Source organism: Phyllostomus discolor, chromosome 3 (genome assembly GCF_004126475.2).
Source record: "Phyllostomus discolor isolate MPI-MPIP mPhyDis1 chromosome 3, mPhyDis1.pri.v3, whole genome shotgun sequence".
In the NCBI taxonomy this organism is placed as follows: domain Eukaryota; kingdom Metazoa; phylum Chordata; class Mammalia; order Chiroptera; family Phyllostomidae; genus Phyllostomus; species Phyllostomus discolor.
In genome coordinates, this window is record NC_040905.2 from 8,923,321 (window position 1) to 8,948,760 (window position 25,440).

The 25,440-nt window shown below is 43.9% G+C and overlaps 1 protein-coding gene across 1 annotated transcript in view; it reads left to right on the forward strand.

The window, feature by feature from the left end:
* Positions 1 to 25,440, forward strand: part of C9 (complement C9) — a 43,018-nt gene that overhangs the window by 15,615 nt on the left and 1,963 nt on the right. Inside the window, exons 2-9 of the mRNA XM_036020190.1 lie at positions 470 to 575; positions 958 to 1,102; positions 1,355 to 1,502; positions 6,622 to 6,760; positions 10,704 to 11,048; positions 15,430 to 15,670; positions 17,927 to 18,052; positions 20,414 to 20,592. Of these exons, the coding sequence (XP_035876083.1) occupies positions 470 to 575; positions 958 to 1,102; positions 1,355 to 1,502; positions 6,622 to 6,760; positions 10,704 to 11,048; positions 15,430 to 15,670; positions 17,927 to 18,052; positions 20,414 to 20,592 (1,429 nt within the window). The remainder of the gene's footprint in view (positions 1 to 469; positions 576 to 957; positions 1,103 to 1,354; positions 1,503 to 6,621; positions 6,761 to 10,703; positions 11,049 to 15,429; positions 15,671 to 17,926; positions 18,053 to 20,413; positions 20,593 to 25,440) is intronic.

Below are 25,440 nucleotides of genomic sequence, written 5' to 3' on the forward strand. Positions count from 1 at the left end.
CCCTTGCTTCTGGAACGACTACGCCAGCTGGAGCCCCGGATGCTACCTTAAATTTGCAGGAGACCCAGGCAACTCCAGTCTTTGCCAGACTGTCAGTGGGCCAGAGGAAGGCAGTGGGGAGCGGGGTGCAAAATGAAACAAGGTTTGTCGCTTCAGTGAATTCATAAACCCACTTAAAATATAAGGCTAATCAACGTGAGACACCAAACAGGAGGCCCAGCTAGTTTTCCTCATCACCCTTACTTTTTGGTTGTTGTTGAGTGGAAAGTTAAATTCCAATTCAGTACAAAAATGAAACAAAAAGGTCGTTGAAATTACAAAATGGTGTGTGGTAAAGTGACGAAGGAATGAGCGAGAGAATAAAAAGGTAAGTAGCATGATTTGGAAAGGGAAAAGACAGCAAATACATTTAACTGGGAAACAGGCACACTCGATGGTCACGCTAAGTTGACGTGTTCTCTTATCTCAGTTCTCCCACGAAGCCAAAAAATGTGACGGGCCCTCCACCGCCCATAGACTGCAAACTGAGCTCCTGGAGCGAATGGTCGCCGTGCGACCCCTGCCTGAAACAGTCGGTAAGCATGCAATGCTATTCCCCGCTGACTTCCCCAGATGGAAACCGTATTGCCAGCGTCCCCAGGGAAATGCGGTAAGGCAGGGAGCCTCCCACCAAGCTGCAAACTGAGAAGGAAAAATAAACATCTCATAGGGATCACTTGCTGAGTAATCTGGGTTTTGCATGCATGCTACATGAGTGCCACGAGACCCACCCTCTCTAGAAGACACTGCCAGCCTAGAGTGGGAGGTGGGCCTTTGGGAGTAATGGTAGTGACTGCTTTCGCGGCTCCCACCTTGAAACTGTGTGCGTTTGGAAGGCTTCGGAGGCATGCATGCAATTTTAGATCATAACCCCTTTGGGGTTTAGAAATCCTAATATTTCCAGCTGGTTTTGTATAGTTTCGCTACAGGACAATTGAGGCCTTTGGACAATTTAATGGGAAAAAGTGCGTGGCCAGTCTAGGAGACAGACGGGTGTGTGTGCCCTCCGAGAACTGTGAAGACGCTGAGGAGGACTGTGGAAATGACTTTAAGTGTGGAACAGGTAAGCCCTGCGCTCTGACTCCTCGTGGGTTTCCGTGTGCCCTCTTGGGTGGAAGACAGGAACAAAACACACTTCTAGGCACTCGTGTTTCCAAACCTGAAAGGGGCGCCCAAATGGGACATCTGCATGCTCTGGATAGTCTGGAGTCGGATGTATGTGTCCCCTGCACTCCAGCCTTCCACTGCCTTTGCTAACTTGACAGAGAGAAAACGTGGCACCAGACGCACAGCGTCTTCCTGATGTTGATTGCAGGCAGGTGCATAAAGAAGCGACTCCAGTGCAATGACGATAACGACTGTGGAGACTATTCCGATGAGGACGACTGTGAAGGCGATCCCCGTAAACCCTGCCGGGACAGAGTGGTGGAAGAGTCCGAGCTGGGGCGGACGGCCGGCTTTGGGTCAGTATTCCCCGGGAATGTTCTGGGGGAAGACGAGTGAAAATAATCTCTCTCTCTCTCTCGCCATGCTCAAGTGGCACAGGGTCTGAGTTTGTAGAAAGAGTAGCCTATGGGTCTGCTTGAATTGTGTGTGAGCTTGAAAGAGGTTTCATGCTGAATAAGTATCTCAGGATAATTTGGACAAACTGCCTAACCTCAGTAGGTGTCTGTAAAATGGGCTAGACTACCAAGAAATTAGGTGATTACTTCTGAGTGCAGAAGAAGATGAAATACTTCATTTATGAGCCTCTAGGAGACCATAGCAGTGTTGAAATCACACATTACCACTGAAAATTGATTGAATTGCCAGTAGTAGGTCTCGCAATTCCATTCAAATGTCTGAATGGCCAGGGAGATTGTCTTCCATCGGAACTTCTCCGGGATCTATTCCTGGGTAGAAGTTCCAAGGAGGTCCCAGCATCCTGGGGCTGACCCCGGAGGAGAAGGACAGAGAAAGCCCTTCTGAGGGCAGCTGGGGATGTCGTCGAGACCGTGGTTCCCATCACAGAGCTGAGATTTCACGCTTTCCACACCAAACATCTGGCCAGGTAAGCTCTGATGAAGAGTCTCAGATGGTCTAGAACTCAGAGCTGTACAGAATAGATGCTGTTTGCAGAAATGTGTGTTCTAGGAGTTGGCAAAAGGACCCAGGACCGAAGTCCTGCACAGTTCTGTTCCCTAGGGTCAGAGGACATCCTACGGATGCCCACGGCATCGTCTCCATGCATTGTTCTGAGCAGAAAAGATCCCTTGCGTGGCTGTGTTGGCACACCATCCCCCAGAGAGACATAAGTGTTCCGCACCCAGTAGTATATTGACAGAAATGGCGCCCAGTTCTGTTTCACCCCCCGAAAGCAAGGTGGCTCTTCATCCTCATCATCCCAGTGCCTGGATTACAGCAGGCGCTTAACAAATACTGATGGGTGGATACATAGGTGAATACATTCATGAATGTCGGTGCTTTTGAAAATGTTATTGCCTGGCATCAGCTCAGTCTGAAACTGGGGCCCTAGAAAGAACTTGCTGTTCAGGACTCCTGCCTCCTGTCCCGGGGATGCGGTGAGGAAAGGAGCCGGGGGGGACAGTAGGGGCAAGGTTGGTAGAGGTTTTCAGCCAGAGGGGGTGTTCTCCCAGGGGATAGTTGGTGAGGTCTGAAGACTGTTTTGGTGATCACAGCTCTGGGGTGTCGGCACAGGAGACTGGCAGCAGTGAGAGGGCCTGCAATGCACGGGACAGACCACCCACCCCAAAATGTGAAGGGCACTGAGGCTAGGAAGCCCCCCACTTAGAAACCGGACAGTTCCTAAGGCCTCCGTGAAAACGAAGACACCCTCTGTCTCTGTTGGAGGAAACATCCACTTCAGCCACAGAAGAGAAAAATTCCAGGGCACCCAATACCAAGAGTCGGGCACTGCATAAAGCATTTCCTACGCCTTTTATTCCCTATATAAAATCTTCCCAAGCAAGCGGCATCCAAACACTACACACAGTGCCGAAAGGTAGGAATTTGGCCCAAAGGTAGGAATTAAGCCCAAAGGTAGGAATTTTGAATCAAACGGATGATCTTGGCTTCCAGACTCAGCAGGTCCTCCTACTAACGGGTGGAAATGGTGCGGGAGTTGGCCGAAACCTTATTACCAGACCACTGCACGCTCCAATGAGTTCTGACTCTTCTTGCTGCTTTCCCCGGGGAGAGAGTGGGAGTGGAAAAAAGCCCGTTATTACTTGATTTTGCTTGATTTGGGATCCAAGAAACAGTTTTCTTCCTACTCTAAACAAAAGGACCGGAGGCAGGGAGTTCCATATGTCACGTATTCTCACTTAATGCAAATCTGCATGCTTTCTTATAGAAAAGGGATACAGAAATCTTGGCCCATTTAACTGAAAAACAATTATTTATAATTTTTCGGTTTCCTTTGTTCAGGGAAAAGAAAATTTGTTATGTAGAGTTTGCCAGGGAGTTCATTATCGAGGCGTCCCAGAGAGCTGGCGAGGGCTCTGTAAATACCGCGTGCTTTTCCACCACGGCCAGGGTTGGGGACAGGGAGCATAAACCCAAGTGTCTCTGACTTACATAAGCTGGTATTTTTTTCCTACCATGCCACTTACCTTTGTCTTCCTCCCACTTGCCTGTCACCACCTCGTCACCTCTCCCGCATCCCTGCCCAGAGCACAGTGGACACCCCAACTTCAAAGCAAAACTAGCTTTAGAAAATGAAACTCAAGGAGCACTTTTCACCTAACTATTTGAATCACTATAGAGGAGTGTATAAATTAGTAATTAATAATTAAGAATAGGCTTCTAAATAACATGTTTTGCTATAGTTATGATGTTGTTCCATACCATTAATACTACATATGCGTACACTATGCATCTCCATTATGCTAACACAGGGCTAGGGAATGATAGTGAAATAAATGTAATAGACATTAACGTCCTAATTAATCATAGCAACGTGCATATGAACTGCTTCTCCACCGTCCAGTCTGGAAAACCTCACCAAGTCTTATCAACAGTCATATCCAGATTCTTATACACATGAAAGGGACAAGTACTCATAGTAATTAATTTATAGTTCCTTTTACATTTGAAGGATTTATTTATTTACTTATTTATTTTTTTGAAGGACTCTCATTTAAATTCTCATGCCAGGAGAATTCACTTTTATCACAAATGTTTCAGCCTCATACCTTGTAGACATCTGAGAGTCTCCAGAAATGTTTAGGGAAACCCCCAACCCATCTTGCATCCATCGAAGAAAACACGTACCCGAACCAGCTGTGAATGGTGTACGATGCGCAAGAAGTGACTTTGTGTGCACGATCCAGGCCTAACAACACTCAGGTGGAGGGGCCTTTCCATGCAGTTCACCTGTAAGATGGAGCTGCTTATGGTTCTGGGTGCAGGTGTGGGAACGGACATCTGTAAGTGCTGCCAAAAAAACACATTTTTTAAAAAAAATTTCCCAGGCAATGATATTCTATCTATGAGAAGTTTCATGTTTCTTGGCAGAAAAAAAAGTTGGCTCATTCTAGACTAGACTGGCTGTCTCTGTAGTAGTGGAACCAAGTCAAAAGTTATGAAACATTTCTTCCTTAGTTGTGCTTTAGACGGTGGATCAGCTTCATTGAAACTTTCCAGATGGATTTAGCCAACTGGTCAACTCGCTGGTCTGTAGAGCAATAACCTTCAAACTGGGTTGTGGGTATCACCGTGTGCAAAAAGACTTTCCAAGGGGGAGGGAGACTGAGAGATTTTAAGATAATTGTTTCCTCAACTCTCAGTTACTTAATCTATCCAATGCATGGTGAATCCGCAATCCCATATACACACATTTTTCATAAAATTGATAAGCTGGACGATTCAGTGGCTTTCGAGTTGTCAAGCCCACTCTTTGGTCTCACCTCCCCTTTGCAATCACCTGTCTCCCGCTTCCAAAAGAAGACCACACCCCTCCCCCACCCCATACTGTACAGTGGGGCAGAAAAAACAGAAACAACGCCAGATGTTAGTCCTCAGTTGGACTCTCACACTTTGTAAGTCAAGTGGTCCCAAGTTTTTTTTTTATCAACAACATTAAAGATATCCTAATTAACTGTCAGATAATGGACTATAAAAATAATTTTTGATGAAAGACTAGTATGTGATCTTTTCTTGGCCTAAAACTCAGAAGATCAGAGAACTGACTGACACTGCTGTGCCAAAATTGTTCTGTTCTTATTTACTTATTTATGTGAGTGAAGTCTCCCGGTTTTTACTTCTATACACATAAAGTAGAAATAAAATTGATACTGAACCCTGTTTGTTTTCCTTAATTAATAGGTATGTAATTTTCACCCACAAAGTGAGAAGTGGTCCATTTTAACTACAGTTCATTTAATACGGTCAGCTGTGAGCAAGATGCACATGAATTGCTTTCTTAATTTGCTTCCCACTAAAGTTGAGCTATAATGTTCATTTTCTTTGTAAATTCAAAGCTTATTAAGAGTGCGCTGTTTATCCAAAGAGGTTGTCTTTAACCAACCCACTGGCAATAGGGTACCCTTTTGTTATTATTACTAATATTATTTATTAGCAATGGGTTTATAGTAAGTCATCCACAACCTTTGACAAATTGCTCTTGAAATCATCACCTGAGTTTGTACTCCAGCTCCTGGGAGTCAGGAGTGTGGTCCAGAGCAATGGAAGAGTTTGTGCTTTTGTGTCAAACTGAGTTACAGGTGTCAGGACCGAAACCTCCATTGCGGCCTCCCTGGCCCAGGGCCATTCATTCCAGATCCAGCCTAGACAGCATTGACTTCCTCCAATTAACAAAGGCGAACTTCACATAGAATGAACTGCTTCTTGTCTACCTATTATGTTTAGAACTACAAATCAGACTTAACTTGTGAAAGCTGAACAAGGTCCCTATTTCTAATTAAAGCTTGTCAAGTAAAACTACTTTGGCAGTGGGGGGGGGGGGGGTAGTAGAACTTCTGAGAACGCCTTACCGGGATGCTGAAATTTGGAGGGTTCCTCTTAGAAAAATAGGAACAATATAAGCCTGGAGGGAATGAGGCTCTTGGCAGACCATGAGGCCACTGGAGGAAAAGGCTTAGGTTTCAAGAGAGTGGAGACAAAGAGCCCCAATGTTGATGGACAAGCTAAAAATTGCATGCATATGTTGTACTGCCCCCTTCTGAGGTACCGTGTTCTCAAATAATTTAAATAGGTGGTATTAGCTCTTAGTTCACTAAGGGAGTCACAGCAATGAGTTAGGACTCCAGGTGCCAGAGTCACAGCAATGAGTTAGGACTCCAGGTGCCAGATGGCCCTGGCTCCGTGTTTATCGCCTTTCTTTCGTTGTGCTTGCCAGTGTCCTGGTCACCTAAAAGAGTCTGCAAGGCCTTTCTAAGGTATGCTTTCTACCAGAGACACAGAGCAGGGCTGGATAGGCTCTTGCCTCTGTTCCTGATCATGTCACACACGTATTGGGTGACAGGGACACGAGCCAAAGCTCTCTCTTTCCCCGGCTGCAGAGGGCTGCCTTGCACTTGCTCCTGGAATCTCCCTACCTGATGCTCCTGTGTCCCTTCTCAGGGTCAACGTCTTGGGGATGGTTCCCCTAAGCACGCCTTTCGACAACGAGTTCTACAATGGCCTCTGTGACCGCGTTTGGGATGGAAACACCCTGGCCTACTACCGCAGGCCCTGGAATTTGGCTGTTCTGGTCTACGAAGTAAGTCTCCCGAAAGCAAACGCTCTGCTCCACTTTTAGTTGAAAGTGGTGTCAGTAAGTTGAATGCTACATGATACGGAAAATTCGGTAACGGGAATATAAGATTGACTGAACGAAGAGGAGGTGTAATGTGGATCTCTTCAGAAAACACGCAGTCTACAAGCAGCCCTCAGGAGCAGGCACCTGCCTCGTGGTAGAGTTTTGGCAGCTACCTAGAGTCCTTAAAAGAATCTTCTGCCCTGGCTGGCATAGCTCAGTGGATTGAGCATGGGCTATGAACCAGGCATCGCAGGTTCGATTCCCAGTCAGGGCACATGCTTAGGTTGCAGGCCATGGCCCCCAGCAACTGCACATTGATGTTTCTCTCTCTCTCTCTCTCTCTCTCTCGCTCTCTCGCTCTCTTGCTCTCTCTCCCTCCCTTCCCTCTCTAAAATAAATAAAATCTTTAAAAAAAAAGAATCTTCGAAGGTTCTGATAAAACTAAAAATTTAATTCGTGCTGATATAAGTATTGAGTACACTACTTTCATGCTATGTAAGGTTGGTGTTTGCTAGCCTATTGATGAAAATTGTACGTGTGCTTTCCTTCAACACTGCCCTTTGTAAGGCTTGCCTGACTAATGGGAGTGGCTATTTTCATTCACCTCGAACCCTGAGCTCTTATGAAACTGCCTCTCAAAGTGAATTTCATTCCCGCTGTGCCACCCAACTTACCACCTTCCTGCAAGCCACCTGAATTCTCCAGAACCATCTACGAACTGGACCCATTCAAAGGATTAATATTTGTCACCTTTATACATGCCTTTCTTGGTCTAAGCAAGGTATAATAAAGGCTAATAATTAGCTTTTCTAAACCAGGAGCTAAAATAATCTGTTTCTTTAAAGAGTCCCATTGATGACACAGTCCTTTTGTGTTGTTGTGACTTCCATAAGTTTGAGAAACACATATACTTTTACATAAGTGTAGTTAATATTCCTTTTATTTCTAACAATGTGGGAAACCAACCCCTATCCATTGTAGCCTGAAATGATCATGTTCTCCCACAAACACTAAAGATTGTCATGTTTGGACTATTTGACTGGCATTTTTTCCCCCATGTGGCCACATTGTCATATTTTTTTGTACCTGTAAATTCAGAAGAGAATCATTTGCCCACAAATCTCAGGGGACATTCTGAATTATTGATCTTTCCTCGTCTTGCCAGATTTATTTCCTTTAAGCACATTTTTTGAAGCAAAACTGATAATCTTTCTAGAAAGTTTTACACGTGTCCTTTCTTGAAAATGATATAACAAAGAAAAGGTGACCCTTGTGATTGCTGATCGAAGAAGGGACCTTCTTGTGCTGTTTCATTTTGCTTTTAGTTCTCAGGTGTGCATCATACAGTTTTCCTGTCTTACTCACGTGACCAAACCCTTAGCTCTTCTGTGGGCGTAGGAACTGCTAAGGGCCGGAGAGCTGCCCGGGACGGCTCCGGAAGCTACATGGAGAGAGTGAGCCCCCTGTTGCTCCTTACCTACAACCCTGGACCCAGATGTGCTTCCTCATTCCAAATGTTCTGAATTTCACGAAGGAGATGTGGTATTCTGCACGTATGCTGCTTACACGCCCGGCGGAGTTAGGAGAAGCATCCCGTAACCAAACACACCGAGGCTTCTGCAGCAGAACGAGCCCATGTTCGCACAAAGTGGGAAGAATGAAGACTGTAAATAACCATGTATAAGTTCAGAGCAGATTAGTGCCTTCCAATGAGCTCTGGCATCAAGGTTAGAAAAAAAAAAGCAGATGGGGACGTGGGCCTAAATGTTTGTTTGGTGCCGTCGGAGGAAGAGCGCTGATGGAGCGTCTGCTCAAGTCCCCAGTGAGACCCCTCGGCGCCGCGACTGCTGGCGCCGCCCCCATTCTAATCCGATACGGTCTTAGAGAGTAAACAGCCAGGCTCGTTTGCACTCGGTAAATATTCGTTACTATCATCAGCTATCTTGGATCTGCATATTACGTTGAATAACTTTTTATTAGCATCCACTGTGTGACAAGCGGTTTACTAAATGGGGGCACCACAGCAGCATGTGAGGAAGGCAGACAAGGCCCTTGACGTCACGGAGTTTGCCATCTGGACGCCTACTCAGTAAGCAGTTTTAAGAGGGGAAAGTCTTTCATTGTGCCTTACTGTGAAAGAAGAGCCATGAGCGCTTCTAGAAAATGGATTTGTTCGTCTGTAGGAGCAGGAGAGCCCCCCCGATGTTTAAGCTGAGACCTGAAACAGGAGTCTGGTTAACCAGGGTGAGGGAATAATGTGCACGCGTGCAAGTGTGTGAGAGAAGGTGTATCAGTGTGTACAACGTTTGTGTTCTGGGAGGGGAGGAGCGGGGGTCAGAGAACATTCCAGAAAGCACAAAAGGGCCGTGTGGTGGGAAGCAGCCTCGTCTGTGAAAGAAGAAAGGTGACCAGAGGGCTGGAGGACCGTCAAGACAGAGTAACCTGGAATAAGTCTAGTTTAGACTTTGTCTTCTAGGAAGTGGAAAGCGGGGAACATTTTGAGCAGGAAAGTGAGTGTCGGTTAGGTTGCTCTTCTCCCCCTTTACTTTGAACCCTTTTCCCAGCATGCCTTACTTTAAAGAAACTTAGATGCATTTTTGTCTTTCCCGTTAGACGGTAACGTCAGGTTTCCTGTCTTCATCTGTTCAGGCTGCTATAACAAAATACCAGAGGTGAGGTAACGAGAAACAACAAAAATGTATTTCTCCCAGTCGTGAAGGCTGGAAATCTGAGAAAAAAAAGTGCTAGCAGGATCCCGTTAGAACACACACCTCCTGCACCTCCTGCGTGCTCGCTCCTGCAAGGGCGTAGGGGGTTCCGTGGGGCTGCTTTTATCAGAGCGCTGATCTCACCCACGCAGGCTCCTCCCACAGCCCCGCCCCCTCCTAATAGCATCCTATTTTGCCGCAGGGTTTTCACATACGGGTCTGGGGAAGAGGGGTGCATGAACATTCAGACCGTAGCAGTCCCTACACAGAACAATCACTCGGCGTGTGCTACGAAGTCTGGCCTACGCCCCTGACACAGATGTCCCCTTCCCGGTACCACAGGCTTGCAGAGGGTCACCGTGGAGACCAACAGCCCTCTCACGGACACCTGACGATAGCCAGCTTGGCAAGGAATGCTTTCGTTGAAAGTTATACTTGTTAACTAGGTTATTCGTTCAGTTCTTTTGTTCTCATGCAAAAATGAATGTGGAGGGGGGGATTTTAAAGTTCCAACAGCACAACAGATTATGCAAAGAAAAAAAATGTTTCCACTCTACATTCTCATTTCACAGTCCCCCTGCTCAAGGGCAAACATTCTCTGTGGTTTGTCTGTGTTCCCAGTAATTTTCCCTGTATGGATGTGGTTGTTCCTTTTTTATTTTATTTTGTTTTTAGTTCTAGAGGCAATAGAGTGTCAAGGTTAAGAGGCAGGTCAAGGCTGAAGCCCAGGCCTCTCTTCTTAATTTAATTAACACGTGTGAAATACACAAACGAGTTCCTGGCCCAAGGGCCCATCCAGAAGGGTTAGCTTTATTCGCTTTCTCTGTTTTCATACAAGTGGAAGTATGTTGTGCATCTGTTATGCCACTTGCTCTTTAATTATGAACATATTAACTTTTAAAAGCTGGCTATGTTCTGCCCTTCACCTGCGCTGTCGCACTGAATCCTCACAACCACCTCTGGGCTCAGTGTGGTGAGCAGCCGTGTTGCACAGAGGGGGGGATCGGCCTCGGCATGCAGAGGCTACGGTAATGCCCTCCAGGGTGGGGGGCTGGGGGGGACCTGGATTTGAACCTCTGCAGTCCCGTCTCAGGGCTTTCATTCTTTCCTCCTTGAAAGGCTCTATTGCCTTTCCAGTCATTAAGGTTTGTTTGTTTGTTTTTCTGGGTTAACAATACTTTGTTATTCTCTTTTAGACCAAAGCCGAAAAAAACATGAGAACTGAACATTATGAAGAACAGTATGAAGTACTAAAATCTGTCGTCCAGGAGACGACAACCCAGCTGGGTGTGCAGGTGTCTCTGAAATTCACACCGACTGAAAAATACAAGGTGCCTGTTGTTAAAGTTCAACGTCCTTCTGAGGGAGAAGACCCCGAGCCACCTAATACCTCCCCAGGAAGGGGTGATCCTTCCCCAGGAAGTGGTGATCCTTCCCCAGGAAGTAACACTACTTCCGTAGGAAGTATTCGAAGCTCATTTGATTTTAGGTATTCCATAAATGAATCTTACCATCTGTTGCTGTCATCTTCTTCTGTGAAGGTAAGAACACTTTATATAGACAATAGAATGGGATACAAACTAACCAAAACTCCTCTTTCAAATTTAAGTGTTCAGAGCAGATGAAGCTCATAAGGGAGAGAAAAATATTGATAATCAACAAATCTTCCAATATATAACTAGAAGATCAGGAAGAATGATAACTGGAGAAAAATCCTACACAGGATCTTTGGGAATAGTAAGAGGTGTTTGGTGGTAGTGAACAGAGAAAATGTAAAGAATTCAGAGCATCCTTTTTGACTTAGATTGTGATAATAGACTGTTCAACATATACTATCTTCAGAATTACAATGAAAAATCATACTGCATACTGAAAAATCATACTGCATACTTTTGGCAGCTCATTGCAATGCCTTAAAATTATGCACATTGCACCCTGGCTGTTGTAGCTCAGTGGATTGAGTGCCAGCCTGTAAACCAAAGGGTCACTGGTTCAATTCCCAGTCAGGGCACATGTCTGGGTTGCAGGCCAGGCCCCCCTCTGGGGAGGCACTCAAGAGGCAACCACACATTGATGTTTCTCTCCCTTTCTCCCTCCTTTCTCCTCTCTCTAAAAATAAATAAATAAAATGTTTTTTTAAAAATTATGCACATTACATATGAAATTTGTCTGTTTACTTTGTAATCATACCTTTAATTTTAGACTTTGAAAAATGTGTTTGCTTTTTAATATTTAAGCCAGATTTCAACGTCTGTTTCATTATTTTTGGAAGTATAGACTATACTTTTCTGTAATCATTATGATGCTTGTAAGATGCTCATTCTTCCTTTTTTGATATCACAAACACCTAGTTAGATACCTTTCTCCACTTAGAAAATAATAATAATTCACTTTTAGTACTTATGTTATGCCTAATGACATAACTGTTTTATATGGGTCTGTACATTGCCTCTATATTCACACGAATACCCACCTAGAGTGTACAATTGAAAACTCCTTGAAATCATTCAACAAATATTTCACTGTAGACTTACGATGTGGTCAGGCACTGCTCCAGGTACTTAAAATCCATTTGTGAACCAAACTCACAAAGAGTCCTCATGGACAAGACAAAGCTCAACAGGGGAGATAGACAAAAACAATACACACAATAGCAAAAAAAAGGAAGCTCTCTGGTATTCGGAGGATGGTAAGTGCTATGGAACAAAATGAAAAACAGAGCAACAGAAGGGAAATCTGGAGTGCTGGGCAGATAGCGGTATTAAAAGGGAAGCTCGGGGTGGCATTCATTAAGGAGATAAGATCTGAGCAATCATTTGAAGGAGAGTAGGAAGCCAAATAGTTATATCTGAGGTGATGTATCTGGCAGAAGGAACTTTTAGAGACAGATCTCTAAGATGGGAACACACCTGCCCATGGGGCCAAAGTGAACCAGAAGGGGAAGAGGTTAGAGAGGTTCCCTTGAGCCAGACAGTGAAGGGCCTCACAGCCTAGTCTAAGCCTTTGTTTTCCTCTGGGTGACAGGAGAGGTCACCGAAATGGCTTTCAGAGAATACTGATAGGCCCTAATGATTACTCTTGGTACTCGATTAAGAAGAGATCGTGAGAGCTAACAGCACGAGCAAGAAGGCTTGTGAAAAGGAGCCGAGGCGAGAGCCGGCGGCAGTTCAGGCAGGAGAGTCTTGCAGTCAAACACAACTGACTCTAAGGTGTTGGGCCTGAGCCACTGGAAGACGGCGCTGCTGTCAACTTAACGTGGAGAGGACTTCGGGTAGGAGCAAGTTTGGAGGAGAACCCCAGGGTTAAGTTTCAGTCCGATTAAGGACGAGATGTCCAGCAGAAAGTTGGTGTTTAGATTCTGGCGTTTGGGAAACAGGTCCAGGACTTGAGCTACAAAATTGGGAGTCATTACACACATACATGGTGCTTAAAGCCATAGGGTTTGGTGAGCCAAGCGTGAATATACACATAGAAAAGAGAAGGAGATCAAAGACTAAACCCAAGAAACTCCAACAGAAAGCCTGGAGAAAGAACAGGAAGCAGCAAAGGAAAGCAAAACGCAGCTGGCAGAATGTCCTAGAACCTTGGTACTCAAAGTGCAGTCCGTGGACCAGCAGCATCTCCGTCCCTGGGAAACTAGAGGTGCGTACCCCCAGCCCAGACCCACTGAATCAGAACTGCATTTTAACAAGATTCTCCAGGAGATTTGTTCACACTGGACTGTTCGAGAGGCACTGCCCTGGAAGACAAGAAAAGAAACCCTACCGAGGAGGAAGGAGTGGCAAACTGTCCAGCACGCTAACATTTATGTCAGAGACGATGAGGACTGAGAAGCAACTGGCTTGAGCCTTTTGAAGGTCACTGGTGAGCGTGACAAGAGGAGTTTTGTCAGGGTTGCAAGGACACGGGCAGGACTGGGTTAGATTTAAGAGAAACTGGAAAGAGAACTGGAAACAGACGGTATAGAAAGCTCTGTGAGAGAATCTTGCTTCTAACCAGGACAAAGAAACAAGTAGCAATGTTTGGATAAGAGAGGTCAAGAGATCTTTGTAAATTTCTGTAGATGGAAGAAACTGCAGTATGTTTGAATGGAAATGACCTGAGGTCTACCTCCAAAGTAAGTTGAGCCAAAGAACATAACATCTTTCTGACAATTTTAGCAATACACAAAGGAATCCAAATATGATTTGGGCATCTTTGAGACTTCATTGAGAATTATTATGCAAGCCATCAGATGGAGAACTCATATGACTTAGTATACCTGCAGTCAGTTTCTTTAGGATTTTTGTTAGAAACTGAATCACCCACTATCACCTACAATGAAGTCATGCAGTGTGACTAATTGTGCTTCTATAATACAGAAAGTTTGGTGTGATGTTCACATACACTGAGATATACCTCTTAAAAAATAATAAAGTGTTTTTAACTCCCATGTAACCAACATGTGCTAACCATAGCCACAGCAGGAGAACTGCAAAAGAACAATGTACAGAATTATGGGTGACAATTTCAATTCGGGTTTGGCTAGGACAGTCTAGATTTAGTCACACAGTTCATCACTGCCCCAGTTTTTCTTAGTAATGCAAGCCATCAGCCCGGGGAACATTTAACAGTTGAGCTGTGTTAGGTTGGCTTGAGGGCCATGTCTTAAAATATTGTCTATTCCATTTCAGTTATCAAAGATCAAGAGAACAGCCCTGGCTGGCATAGCTCAGTGGATTGAGCATGGGCTGGGAACCAAAGTGTCCCAGGTTCGATTCCCAGCCAGGGTATATTCCTGGGTTGCAGGCCAGAACCCCCAGCAACCACACATTGATGCTTCTCTCTCTCTCTATCTCTCTATCTCCCTCCCTTCCCTCTCTAAAAATAAATAAATAAAATCTTTAAAAAAAAAGATCGAGAGAACATAGTAGAAGGAAGAGGGACACCTGACAGGGTTTTAGTACCAACCGTTGTCCCAGACTATTTGTGTCATCTGGAGCCAAGAGCTTGATACCTTTAGATCAGTTTCTTCACCTGCAAGATAAAAAGATTGGGCTTCATATATAATGTCTACATCTCCTTCCACTGTTAACATTTTAAAATCAACTTCGTGAGGTATAATTTGCATATAATAAAATGCAAAGATTTCAAGCACGTAATTCCATGAATTTTGACTACTGTGTCCATCTGTGTAACTCCCTCCTCAAAGAAGATACAGTGCATTTCTATGACCTCAAGAAAATTCCTTCATGCCCTTTGCAGTCAGTCTCCTATCACCTGAGAGGCAACAAACCATGAGAGTTTTCGGACCGTAACTTAGTTTCAGCTGTTCTGGAACTTCATAAAAACGGCACCATACAGTCTATATTCTTTTACGTCTGACTTAATTCAGTCAGCGTAACATTTTTGACTTACCTATGTTGCTGTATGTTATCAGTAGTTCATTTCTTCTTATTGCTAACCGGTATTCCTTCGTGTGACTAGACTACAACATGTTTATTCATTTCGCTGTTGATGGTCATTTGAGTCATTTCCAGTTTTAAGCTATGCTGACTAAAGCTGCTATAAAAGTCTTCTACAGGTCTTTCTGTGGACCATTTGTTTTATCTTAAGTAAATGTGTAAAAGTGGGATAGCTGGCCATAGGGTTGCTGCTATATGTTTGCTTTTATAAGAAACTTCAACCGTTCTCCAGAGCGGTCCCTCCATTCCCCACTCCCACCAGCAGTGTGTGAGGGGGTCCTAGCTGCTATGCATCTTCGTCAATGGCGGTGTTAATGGACATTGAGGTTTGCCATTCCCCAGGGGCAACGTGATGTTGTACAGTCGCTGCTAAAGAAATGTTATCGCCTGTGAAAATTTCAAAGTTTGTGATTTTTAAATTTGAAACAACGGTGCCTAAACTCACATTTATATATTTTTTTTCTGGTCTACCACAAAGGGAAAAATGTTTCTGCACGTGAAAGGAGAAGTTGACCTGGGAAGGTTTGTGATGCGGAACCGGAATGTTGTGCTGACGTCAACCTTCATGGACGATTTAAAAAGCCTGCCGACCAGCTATGAAAAGGGGGAATATTTCGCATTTTTGGAAACCTATGGAACTCACTACAGTAGCTCTGGGTCCCTAGGAGGACTGTATGAACTCATATATGTTTTGGATAGAGCTACCATGAAGAAAAAAGGTATACCTAGAAATAGGGGTCTAACTTCTAATAAGGTTTTAACCAACCATGATTTCTATTGCGAACCTCTTTCAGTACTTAAAGTCCCTAGAATACAGTGATGTAACCTGCTTCCCTGAGAGAACATTCCCCCTGACCTTTGGCATCTAAAGCCCTATCAAACAGCAAATTGACTTCTACCTCCAACAAGAAGACTGGGTCTTGAACGAGTCGGCAACAGAAATTGTATTGCTATTTAATAATATTTGGTAAAGTTGTTTTGACTGAAATCCTATTTAAAAGGTCAAAGTACGTACAAGAGACATAATTTATATAACCTATTTCTTATTCAGTAGCCTGGTTCAATTTTTATACGTAATAATTGAACCAAGACTACTGAATATGATCATTCTCTTCCAAAGTATTCTGCAGTTTGGGGAGGGAAGAAGCAATGTTAACGTCATATACATCTAACATTTAAAGCAAGGGTAGAAAGTGAGTTTTACCTTGTAGGATAACAATTCCAATCAGACGGTGGTAGCTTCCAACCACCCCTGAAATCACAGAAGGAAGGCCATGGTTGCTCATCCACGTTTGCCGTAGGTACAGGTCATTCCTGTGTGTTGTGTAATTGCCATCCTAGCCTGAAGCCTTTATTGAAAGCTTTTAAGGACAGAGTAGATGCAAAAGCCTATGTTAATAAGTTTATTTATTTTTTTTATCAGTATGGCAAGTTGTTCTATTTCTTAAAGAGGTGATCAATGTCAGCATATCTCCTCTCTCTGCCCTCAAAATTTGGGGGGGGGGGCATCCCTGAGGAAGGGCGGTGTTGCCCCAAACCACTTCCAGAGCTCCATCCCTGGAGCCCCTGGCAGTATAAAGTGAGGAATGGGACGCATCTCTGATCTTAAAGCCAAACACTGCCCCCGTGGTTGGTAAACACGCTACGAATGAAATAAATGTCATAGCCAGCACCAGTTGCTCTTAATGCCTCAGCCTAGTTGGGGCAGGCAGAAGAACCCTCATGTGGGGAAGGGCAATGTGAGGTTTCTTGGCTTAGACTGCCTCCCAGGGCTCAAGCCTGCAGAATAGCATTGCCAGATCTCTGAGCACGGCCTGGTAAGCTGCATTGGTAGCTATCATGGGGTCACGGGCACGTGGGCACTGTGTCTTGAGTAACTTGAAAACCAGAAGAAAAAGGGTGATCAAAACACAAGAAACCCTTCAGGTTATGAGTTTGGGGATGGAAAAGCTCCAAGGGCTAAAATCTTTAATCTCAGAACTATAACTGCCATTGCTGGTGAAAACACGAGAAAGGAATTTCAAAGGACACACACGTGGGAGAAGTTTGAGCATAGCGGCAAGCTGTATTGGGATGAAGGGAGATGATATGTATTCAGGGATGTGGAGGGCACGGGCAGGCTCTGCTCCGAGATCCTTGAGAATCCTCCATGTATTTTCCTGGTTTTGGGGAATGAGCAGGCTTGCCTTCACACTACCCAACCTACTTCCTGGGTTTTCCCAGGCTTGTGCTGGGCTGTCCCCCTAAACGAATTCCTTTCCTGGACCTTCTGGGTCTTCACACCCTCATTCAATCCAATCCTTTCCCCAGATTTCCCTAGGCTAGATTCTGCCCTTTTCTGTCGCCGTTTTGGCTCCTGCCACACATGCCCCAAAGTTCCGTTGCACCATCTGCTTTCTACTGCCTGTGCCCTGAGCGAAGGAATGTCCCCTGCTAGTCTGACCCTTCCCCAGGTGATCCCAGTTAGTGACCAGTCATGGATTCCTCCTGCCCGGCTCAGGGATCATGTCCCCTTGGAGGAGGATGCTGCGGCTGCCCCCTGGAGAGACTGTGAATGCTGTGGCTTCCTAGTGAACGAGGGTTCATGTCTGACTTAGCTCCCTAGTAGATTGGGCTGAATATCTGATTCCGCTTCCTAGTTTATTTTTGGCTTGATGTCTGATTCCATTTGCACCCTCTCTTTATTCATAACGAGCTAACTACGTATGATAACATAACCACCCTAGTACGAGCTATCTCCCTCTTACACAAGGTGTAAATGTACATGTCCTTTGCCATGAAGTTGGCAAGCAGAGTCAAAAGGAGGCCACTAGCATTGACTATGTGGACAAAGCAGGAGAGATATAACTTGCATTTTGTGTTTAATAAAAATGTGTGGGAATCCAAGTATGTTCCTTACAAAAGAGCAAAACTAGAATTTATTCATGATGTTGTTAGATATTATCTAATAATTTTCAACTAATTCTATTAAACAGGTATTGAATTAGAGGATGTAAAGAGATGTCTCGGGTATAATGTGGATTTGTCTGTGAATGTCGGAGTTGAACTCGGAGCACAGTTTGATAAAAGTGATTGTGTAAAGAGGGGCGACGGCAAAACTGGTAAGTGTGGCCTACCTTATTAAGTAAAAAATAGGGGGTCCTGGCTGGGGTGGCTCAGTGGGTTGAGTCCTGGCCTACAAACCGAAGGGTCATCAGTTCAATTCCTTGTCAGGGCACATGCCTGGGCTGTGGGACATGTCCCCAGTTGGGGGTGTGCAAGAGGCAACCGATGGATGTTTGTCTCCTTCTCTTTCTCCCTCCATTCTCCTCTATATGGAAGGAAGGAAGGAAGGAAGGAAGGAAGGAAGGAAGGAAGGGAGGGAGGGAGGGAGGGAGGGAGGGAGGGAGGGAGGGGGGGAGGGAGGGAGGGGAGGGAGGGAGGGAGGGAGGGAGGGAGGGAGGGAGGGAGGGAGGGGGGGAGGAAGGAAGGAAGGAAGGGAGGGAGGGAGGGAGGGAGGGAGGGAGGGGGAAGGGAGGGGGGGAGGGAGGAGGGAGGGAGGGGGGGAGGGAGGGAGGGGGGGAGGGAGGGAGGGAGGAAAGATGGATATGTCGATTAGCACTGCCCTATCACTGTGAGCCTACTTATTGTCTACCCTATTTATTTAAAAAAAAACTCAGAAGTCCTAAAAAACTATGTTCTCTTTACAGCAGTTCCCAAATTGCTCTAAACACAGGAGACCAGGGACATGTGCTCCCCGGCGCCCCCCACCGTGCAGGTTGTGTAGTGCACATTTTGGGGGCCTGGTCCCTCCGCAGTCATGACCGATTTGTGCATTTGTGAGGCCCGTGGTAGAATCATATCTTGAGGAAATAATTTTCTTTTGTTTCTCTAATTTTAACTAAGCTTCTAAAAGGGCAAGTGACAGTACTGTATGTTAAGAAAGAAGACCAAAACTCTCTAACTCAGCCTTCCACCTGACTTGAAGTCCCTAATCCACCTTCGGTCAACTGGCCAAGCAGTAGAAGTGGACAATTAGGAGAGAAATGAGTATCAGAGATGTAATGTACAACATGGTGACGATACATAATTAATAGTGCCATGTGGCATATTTGAAAGTTACTAGGAGAGGGGATCCCAAAAGTTCACATCACACACAAAAAAAATGTAACTACATGATATGATGTATTTAAATAAACTTATTGTGGTAATTATTTTACAATACATATAGGTCAAGCCTATGTACATGTTAAATTGATACAATATTGTGTGTCAATTATATTTCAGTAAAACTGAAAAAAGAGCCCTGGCTGGTATAGCTCAGTGGACTGAGCGCGGGCTGCGAACCAAAACATCACAGGTTCGATTCCCAGTCAGGGCACATGCCGGGGTTGCAGGCCACGGGCCCCAGCAACCACACACTGATGTTTCTCTCTCTCTTTCTGTGTCTCCCTCCCTTCCCTCTCTAAAAATAAATAAATAAAATCTTTAAAAAAACTGAAAAAAGAAATCCCTAATCCATCCTTAACGTTAAATCAGTTCATAAGCCTTTTAAAAATATAAATATTTTCAGTGTAAATATTACTTCCACTGTTAGTGAGGCAGTGCTGGAATTCCCAAGTTTTCCTCTAATCGGAGAAACCTGAGAGCATTTTCTGAAATACAAATGTTGAAGACTCACCTTTGCAGATAGTGGGGAAGCAGAAAATAGAGAAGCCTGATTTTCTTAAAGCACGGCAACCACTAACATGTGGCCACGACTGGAAACCACTGGTGAACAGAAGAGAAAATGAACTTTTCCATCACATGTCATAGTTTCAATATTTGACCCTTAAACTAACTGTGTGATTTTGAGCTAGTCATTCCGACTCTCTGAGCCTCAGCTTTCTTGTCCACAAAATTGAGGAAGGTTAAAAAAATCACCTTGAAAATTGCTTCTAGTTCAAAAAATTCAGAAGTCTAAGAGATGTGCAGAAGTTTGTTAAAAGTGGTTTAGTCTGGAGAGAAAAACTATGGGAGAACATGGGTAGGTGTTTGGAGTAGAAAGCAATTTTGCTTTTCCCTTTATTTTTTGTGCCCTTTGATGTTTTATAATAGTAAAATAATTTAAGACAAACCAATATAAAATATAGTTATGAAGGCCATTCTGCAACAAAACATATTACATAGTACATTGAAATTCATGTTGAGTTCTCGTGTGTGCACATGCACAAGTGATTCACTTTGAGTTACACGTGTATCTCAATCATGGTACCATTTTTCTTTTAAGAAAAAGATGATTGAAGTCTCCAATCAGCTACTAATAAAAATTGCCATTGGAGATGTGGGCTGAAAAAGTTTCATACATAAATACTTAGAAGTAAAATTCAATAAGTTTATTAGACTATACAAAAGGGGCTCCCAAGCCCCTTTTGTAAATATAAATGTTTCCCAAGCATCCCAGAGTGCAAAATCCCGCACTTACATTCTCCGTCTCTTCTCAGTCAACATCACCAGTGAGAGCATCATCGATAATGTCATTTCGTTCATCAAAGGAGGAACTAAACAGCATGCAATCCAGCTGAAAGAGAAGCTTGCCAGAGGAGCCAAGACAGTGGACGTGACTGACTTCGTCAACTGGGCATCTTCCTTAAGCGATGCCCCAGTGCTTGTAAACGAAAGGGTAAGGGATGTGCATTTCCAAGTAGAAGCTTTTGTCCTTCTCCTATGACATGCAACTATTGGTTCAAATGAGCAGTTCTGTCATCTGAAAGAGATGTGAGCGTTCAAATGCATGCCCATCTCGTCCCCAGAAAGAAGCATGGCAGAGAAGAAAGACACAAGAGTGGGGCATCAGGCCAACCCAGGCTGAGCTTGGGTCGTTGTCCCTTGCCAGATGAGTGGTCATTTCTGACTCCTGCACCACTAAATTCCCCAGGGCTCCGGGTTTCTTCTAAGGGTTTAACAAGATCGCACATGCAGAGCCTCTAGCACAGGCTGGCACACAATAGGTGCTCAGATATTGTTAGTTGTCTTCTATCTGCCCTTGGTCTGTGGGTGGCATCCCACGACCACTTCTGACACAGAGAAGTATTTATCAAGGCCTTAGGGAAAGGGAAGTTCATAGGTCTCCTCTGTGAAAAGTCAGGGGAGATACTACTCCTCAACCTCAGTTTCAAGGATCATTTTGTTTCTCTTGGGAATCAGGAAGTTCTCTCTTTAACGCATGTGATCATGAAACTTGGTTGTCTGACTCCGTGAGCTAGAAAATATAACCAAATTTGGGGCCCACCATGTGCACCTGGATGGGTTCTCCTGCATCCGGGGCTTTTGTGTGGCTTTTCCCTCCGTCTCGCCTTTTCTATTCTCAGTTCTCCTTTCTTTTCCCTCCACCGCTCTGACTTGCCCACACGTCTCTCTGGAACAACGTGGGTCATTATGAACCCATTAACCTATGACGTTTTGTTCTTTTGTGCAACTTGACGATGATGCACCACATGTTGGAGAGCATCAGCATTTTAAAGGGCTGCCGTGCTCTGTGCCACAGTCACTACAGCTCTAACTGCAGAGTGAAAATCCTTCCCAACTGTCTTGTATAGGGACGGAAATAACCCATCCTATCAACACGCTACATTTGGTGCATATACGTTTAGTTAGTTTGGAAGCCCGTAAGAAACTTCAACCACTTAGTATAATAATTTAATACTTAATATAATATCCCAGGTACTTAATATTAAACTATGTTGTCTTTTAGCAAGTTTCATCATCAACTGCATTCACTGAAAATACATCTACCTGCAAATGGTAGAATGATAGGGTTAGTGAGAAGAGGAGAAAATTTGTAAGTATTTTCTTACTTAACAGAAGGCCAGAATTCGTCAGAAAAAGACGTGGCTCTTCAGGGAAACTCCACAAAGTGCATTGGAACTGCTGTTTGCCTCCCTGTGGGATTCTTCGGCTCTGGGGTCTGAGGTTCCTCTGAGGCTGCTGTCATTACATGCCCTTCATCTCGATCTCTTTGAACACTGTTTATGCATTTCATCCAAACCGTCTTGTCTCCATGACCCCCTATTCCCGTATCTTAGATTATCTGGCCTTGACTTTCCTTTGAAGGGTAAAACAACATGAATTTCTTTTGTTGAAAATCAAAAGAACTCCACCACATGCTTACATTGCTTGTGCCAATGTGGCAACGTTGGTAAATGCTTTCTTTCTTCCAAGTAAATACAACATAGCTGAAGTTCATCTCCTACAGACCAACCCATAAAGGGCTATGCTGGCGGGCAGTCATTGACTTAGCAGAAGTTCTTAACATGTTCTGGATGCGAGACTATTCTCCTTGAAAGTGTGAGAAATGTCTTCTCTCTCTTGAGGGCTTTCACCCTTTAATGGTGTTTTTGATCATCGATGTCCTCTTTTTTACTTTTTGGTTTGAAATTCTTTTAGACTTACCATAAAATTGCACAAATAGTACAGACGTTAAAACTGCAAAAACAGCACGGGGTTCACATACACCCCAAACCCAGGAGCCCAAATGTTAACAACTTACGTAACCATGGTGCTTTTTAGCAAACTCAGAACATTCACGTTGACTAAACCACAGACCCTGTTTAAATACCACCAGTTTCCCTGCCTACTGTCCTCTTTTCTGTCCCAGGATCCATCAGGGTCTCACGCTGCATTTAGTCATCCTGTCCCTCTCATCTCTTCCAATCTGTGACAATTCCTCAGACTTTTCTTGTCTTTCACGACCTTAACACTTTTGATAAGAATTGGTCACAGGTATCAAATGTCTCTCAGTTGAGGCTCAGAGTAGATTAAGGTTGTGTACTTTGGGGAAGAAGACCCCAAAGCAATGTTGCATCCTTCTCGGTGCCTGCTATCAGGAATTATCACATGGATTTTTTTTATTTTGATATAGTTAAATGTATATTTCTTTTCATTACAGTTAGTGCTTTTGTGTCCTGTTTAAAGTCATCCTCTACCTCAAGGCCTTAAAGATGCTCTCTGATATATTACCTTCAGACACTTGACTGTTTTGCTTTTATATTCTTACCTACAATAAGCCCAGAGTTATTGTGTGTGTGTGTGTGTGTGTGTGTGTGTGTGTGTTATAAGTTAGAAAGTCACTTTAAAAGAAAACTTCCTATGGCTCTCTCTTTATTCTAGAACAATTTAAACTGTAGTACTGTAGTAAAAGAAAACTTCCTATGGCTCTCTCTTTATTCTAGAACAATTTAAATTGGTAGCATATTTTTATATCTATGAAAATCAAATGTCAGTCTACTTGCAAAGTACTGTGGGTTTTTATTAAGCTGCTTTTAAGATTTTCTTCATTATCATTGTTTGTGGGTTTTCTTGATTTTTTTTTTAGCAATTTTACTCTGACATGCCTATGTGCAAAAAAAAAGTTTAATCTTGTTCTTCATTACGGGGAGTATCTTGATGTCTGTCACCACATCTATAGCATTCTCAGCCATTATTCTTCAAAGTTCCTTTTTATATATTCTCTCTTTCTGGGGCTGAAATTATATACATCTTTTACCTTCTCACTTTCTTATGTTTTCTGCCTTTTTTTCTGTATTTCCCAAACTTTTATCTTTCATACCTCATTGTCAATCCTTTTTCTTCTGACCTACATTCCAGGCCATTGACTTTCCTTCAGCTGTGTTGTGTCTGCCCTGGAACCCGCCCATTAATTTGTTTATTATGGTCTCCAGTTCTCCTGTATCTGTTCATGTTGTCAGACCTTCCACTTAAAAACAGAATTTCCTGTTCTCTGCTAGCATTGGCAAGCTTGTCTTATCCCCCTGCTTAGGAAGTTATTTTAAAACCTATGTCTGATAACTTAAATCTGCTCATCCCCTTGTCTCCAGTTTCTATTATCTTTTTATTTTTTACTTTATTTTCACTGTTGACACCATTACAGATGTCCCCATTACTCCCCCACCCCCACTTTGCCTGCTACCACGCCGACCCCATCCTCACTTCCCTCTGGCTGTCACCACCTTGTTGTCTGTGTCTATGGGTAACACATATATGTCCTTTGGCGAATCCCTCCAGTTTCTACTGTTTCTATGGTTTGCAATCATGCTGCTTTGTTCTCTTGTGTACCTAGTTATTTTTACTGTGGGCTGGAGATTATACTTTAAAAATTGTCATAGAAGTAGCCTGAGACCTGAGATGGTTTTATTTTCCTCCCAAGGAAATATGTATTTACATCTGGAAGGCTTCAGAGGACTAAGAAATCAGGATTATTTTAACCCAAACCAGGACGCAGTCTGTACCAGGGCTACACTACTTCCGCTTGCCTCTTGCTTCTGGGACCGTAGTCCTTTGGGTTGGGACCCTTTGTCAGTCCTGAATTATTCCAACCTTTCCCCCCAAGTCCAGTAATATGTTTTATCTGCCATTTAGCCATTTGACTGCCTCTTCCTCAGTTAGGAAATATGCCAAGGGGACTGGTGGCCCCAAGACACTGGGCTCCACTCACTGAATTTCCATCGACTTCCAGATCTTTATCACTTTGTCACATTTTTTGTCACCTTGTTCATCCTTCAGGGCCTTCAAGCAGATTTTTCATTTTGGTTTTATTTTGGTTCAGCTTTCTCCTTGTGCCTAGTAAAAGGATTAGTGGAAAATATTTACCCTGTATCACTCTTCTGCAGGAATTCCTGGTATATATTTTATATATTCTTTCTTGAATTTTTAGGTTCCCATTTCTTTTAAATTTTGGGGTCTCTTTTTTTTAAATGTTATGCCACCAAAGAGCCCCACTTTGTTACAATTCTTTCACTCAAACTGTTATTTATATCACATAATTAAATTTGCTTACATTTAATGCACATATGTTCCAAGTTTTCATATATGTTATGGTACCTCCATTATGCACTTGATCTTAGCCGAAAGGCCAAGAAGCAAGGGCATCTCCACTATACAAACTTTTTGAATGCTGCACTGTATGACTACGATACTCTTCTTTCTTGCTTAACACCTTCGGATCTCAGCTTAGTAGTCCTTTTCTCAGGAAAGCCTGTCCAAGCTTCCCTGATTCAGCTGTAGCAACTTTGCGTCTTGCTCCAGAAATGTAAGTGTGCAAAATAAATCATTTTACTTCATTTTCTTTAAGTCTACTTAAATTTGACCTCAAGGCCCCATCCCTCCAAGGAGGAAGGAAAATTTCATGTGTCAGATGGAGTGCAGGGCAGTTCTTCCATGTTGCTGAAATGAATACAAGAATCCCGATGCGGCAGTTCTTCCATGTTGCTGAAATGAATACAAGAATCCCGATGCTTCTGTCAGGGAAACAGGGATGTGAGATCCATACGTGTACAGTCCCCTGTGGTCCCCCTGCAGCCTTGCTGATTGCGTTCACGTGCTCACCTGGAGTCAGGCGGTTCCCAGCCTTCCAGGCCAAAATAACTGGTAGGGATCTAATGATGCTTTCCTGCTACTTGAGGTGCATGCTAACCCTGTCCCCTTCCTGGTGGAGAAGACTTTCCTCCTTCGCTGGCATTTTTCTCATACTTTT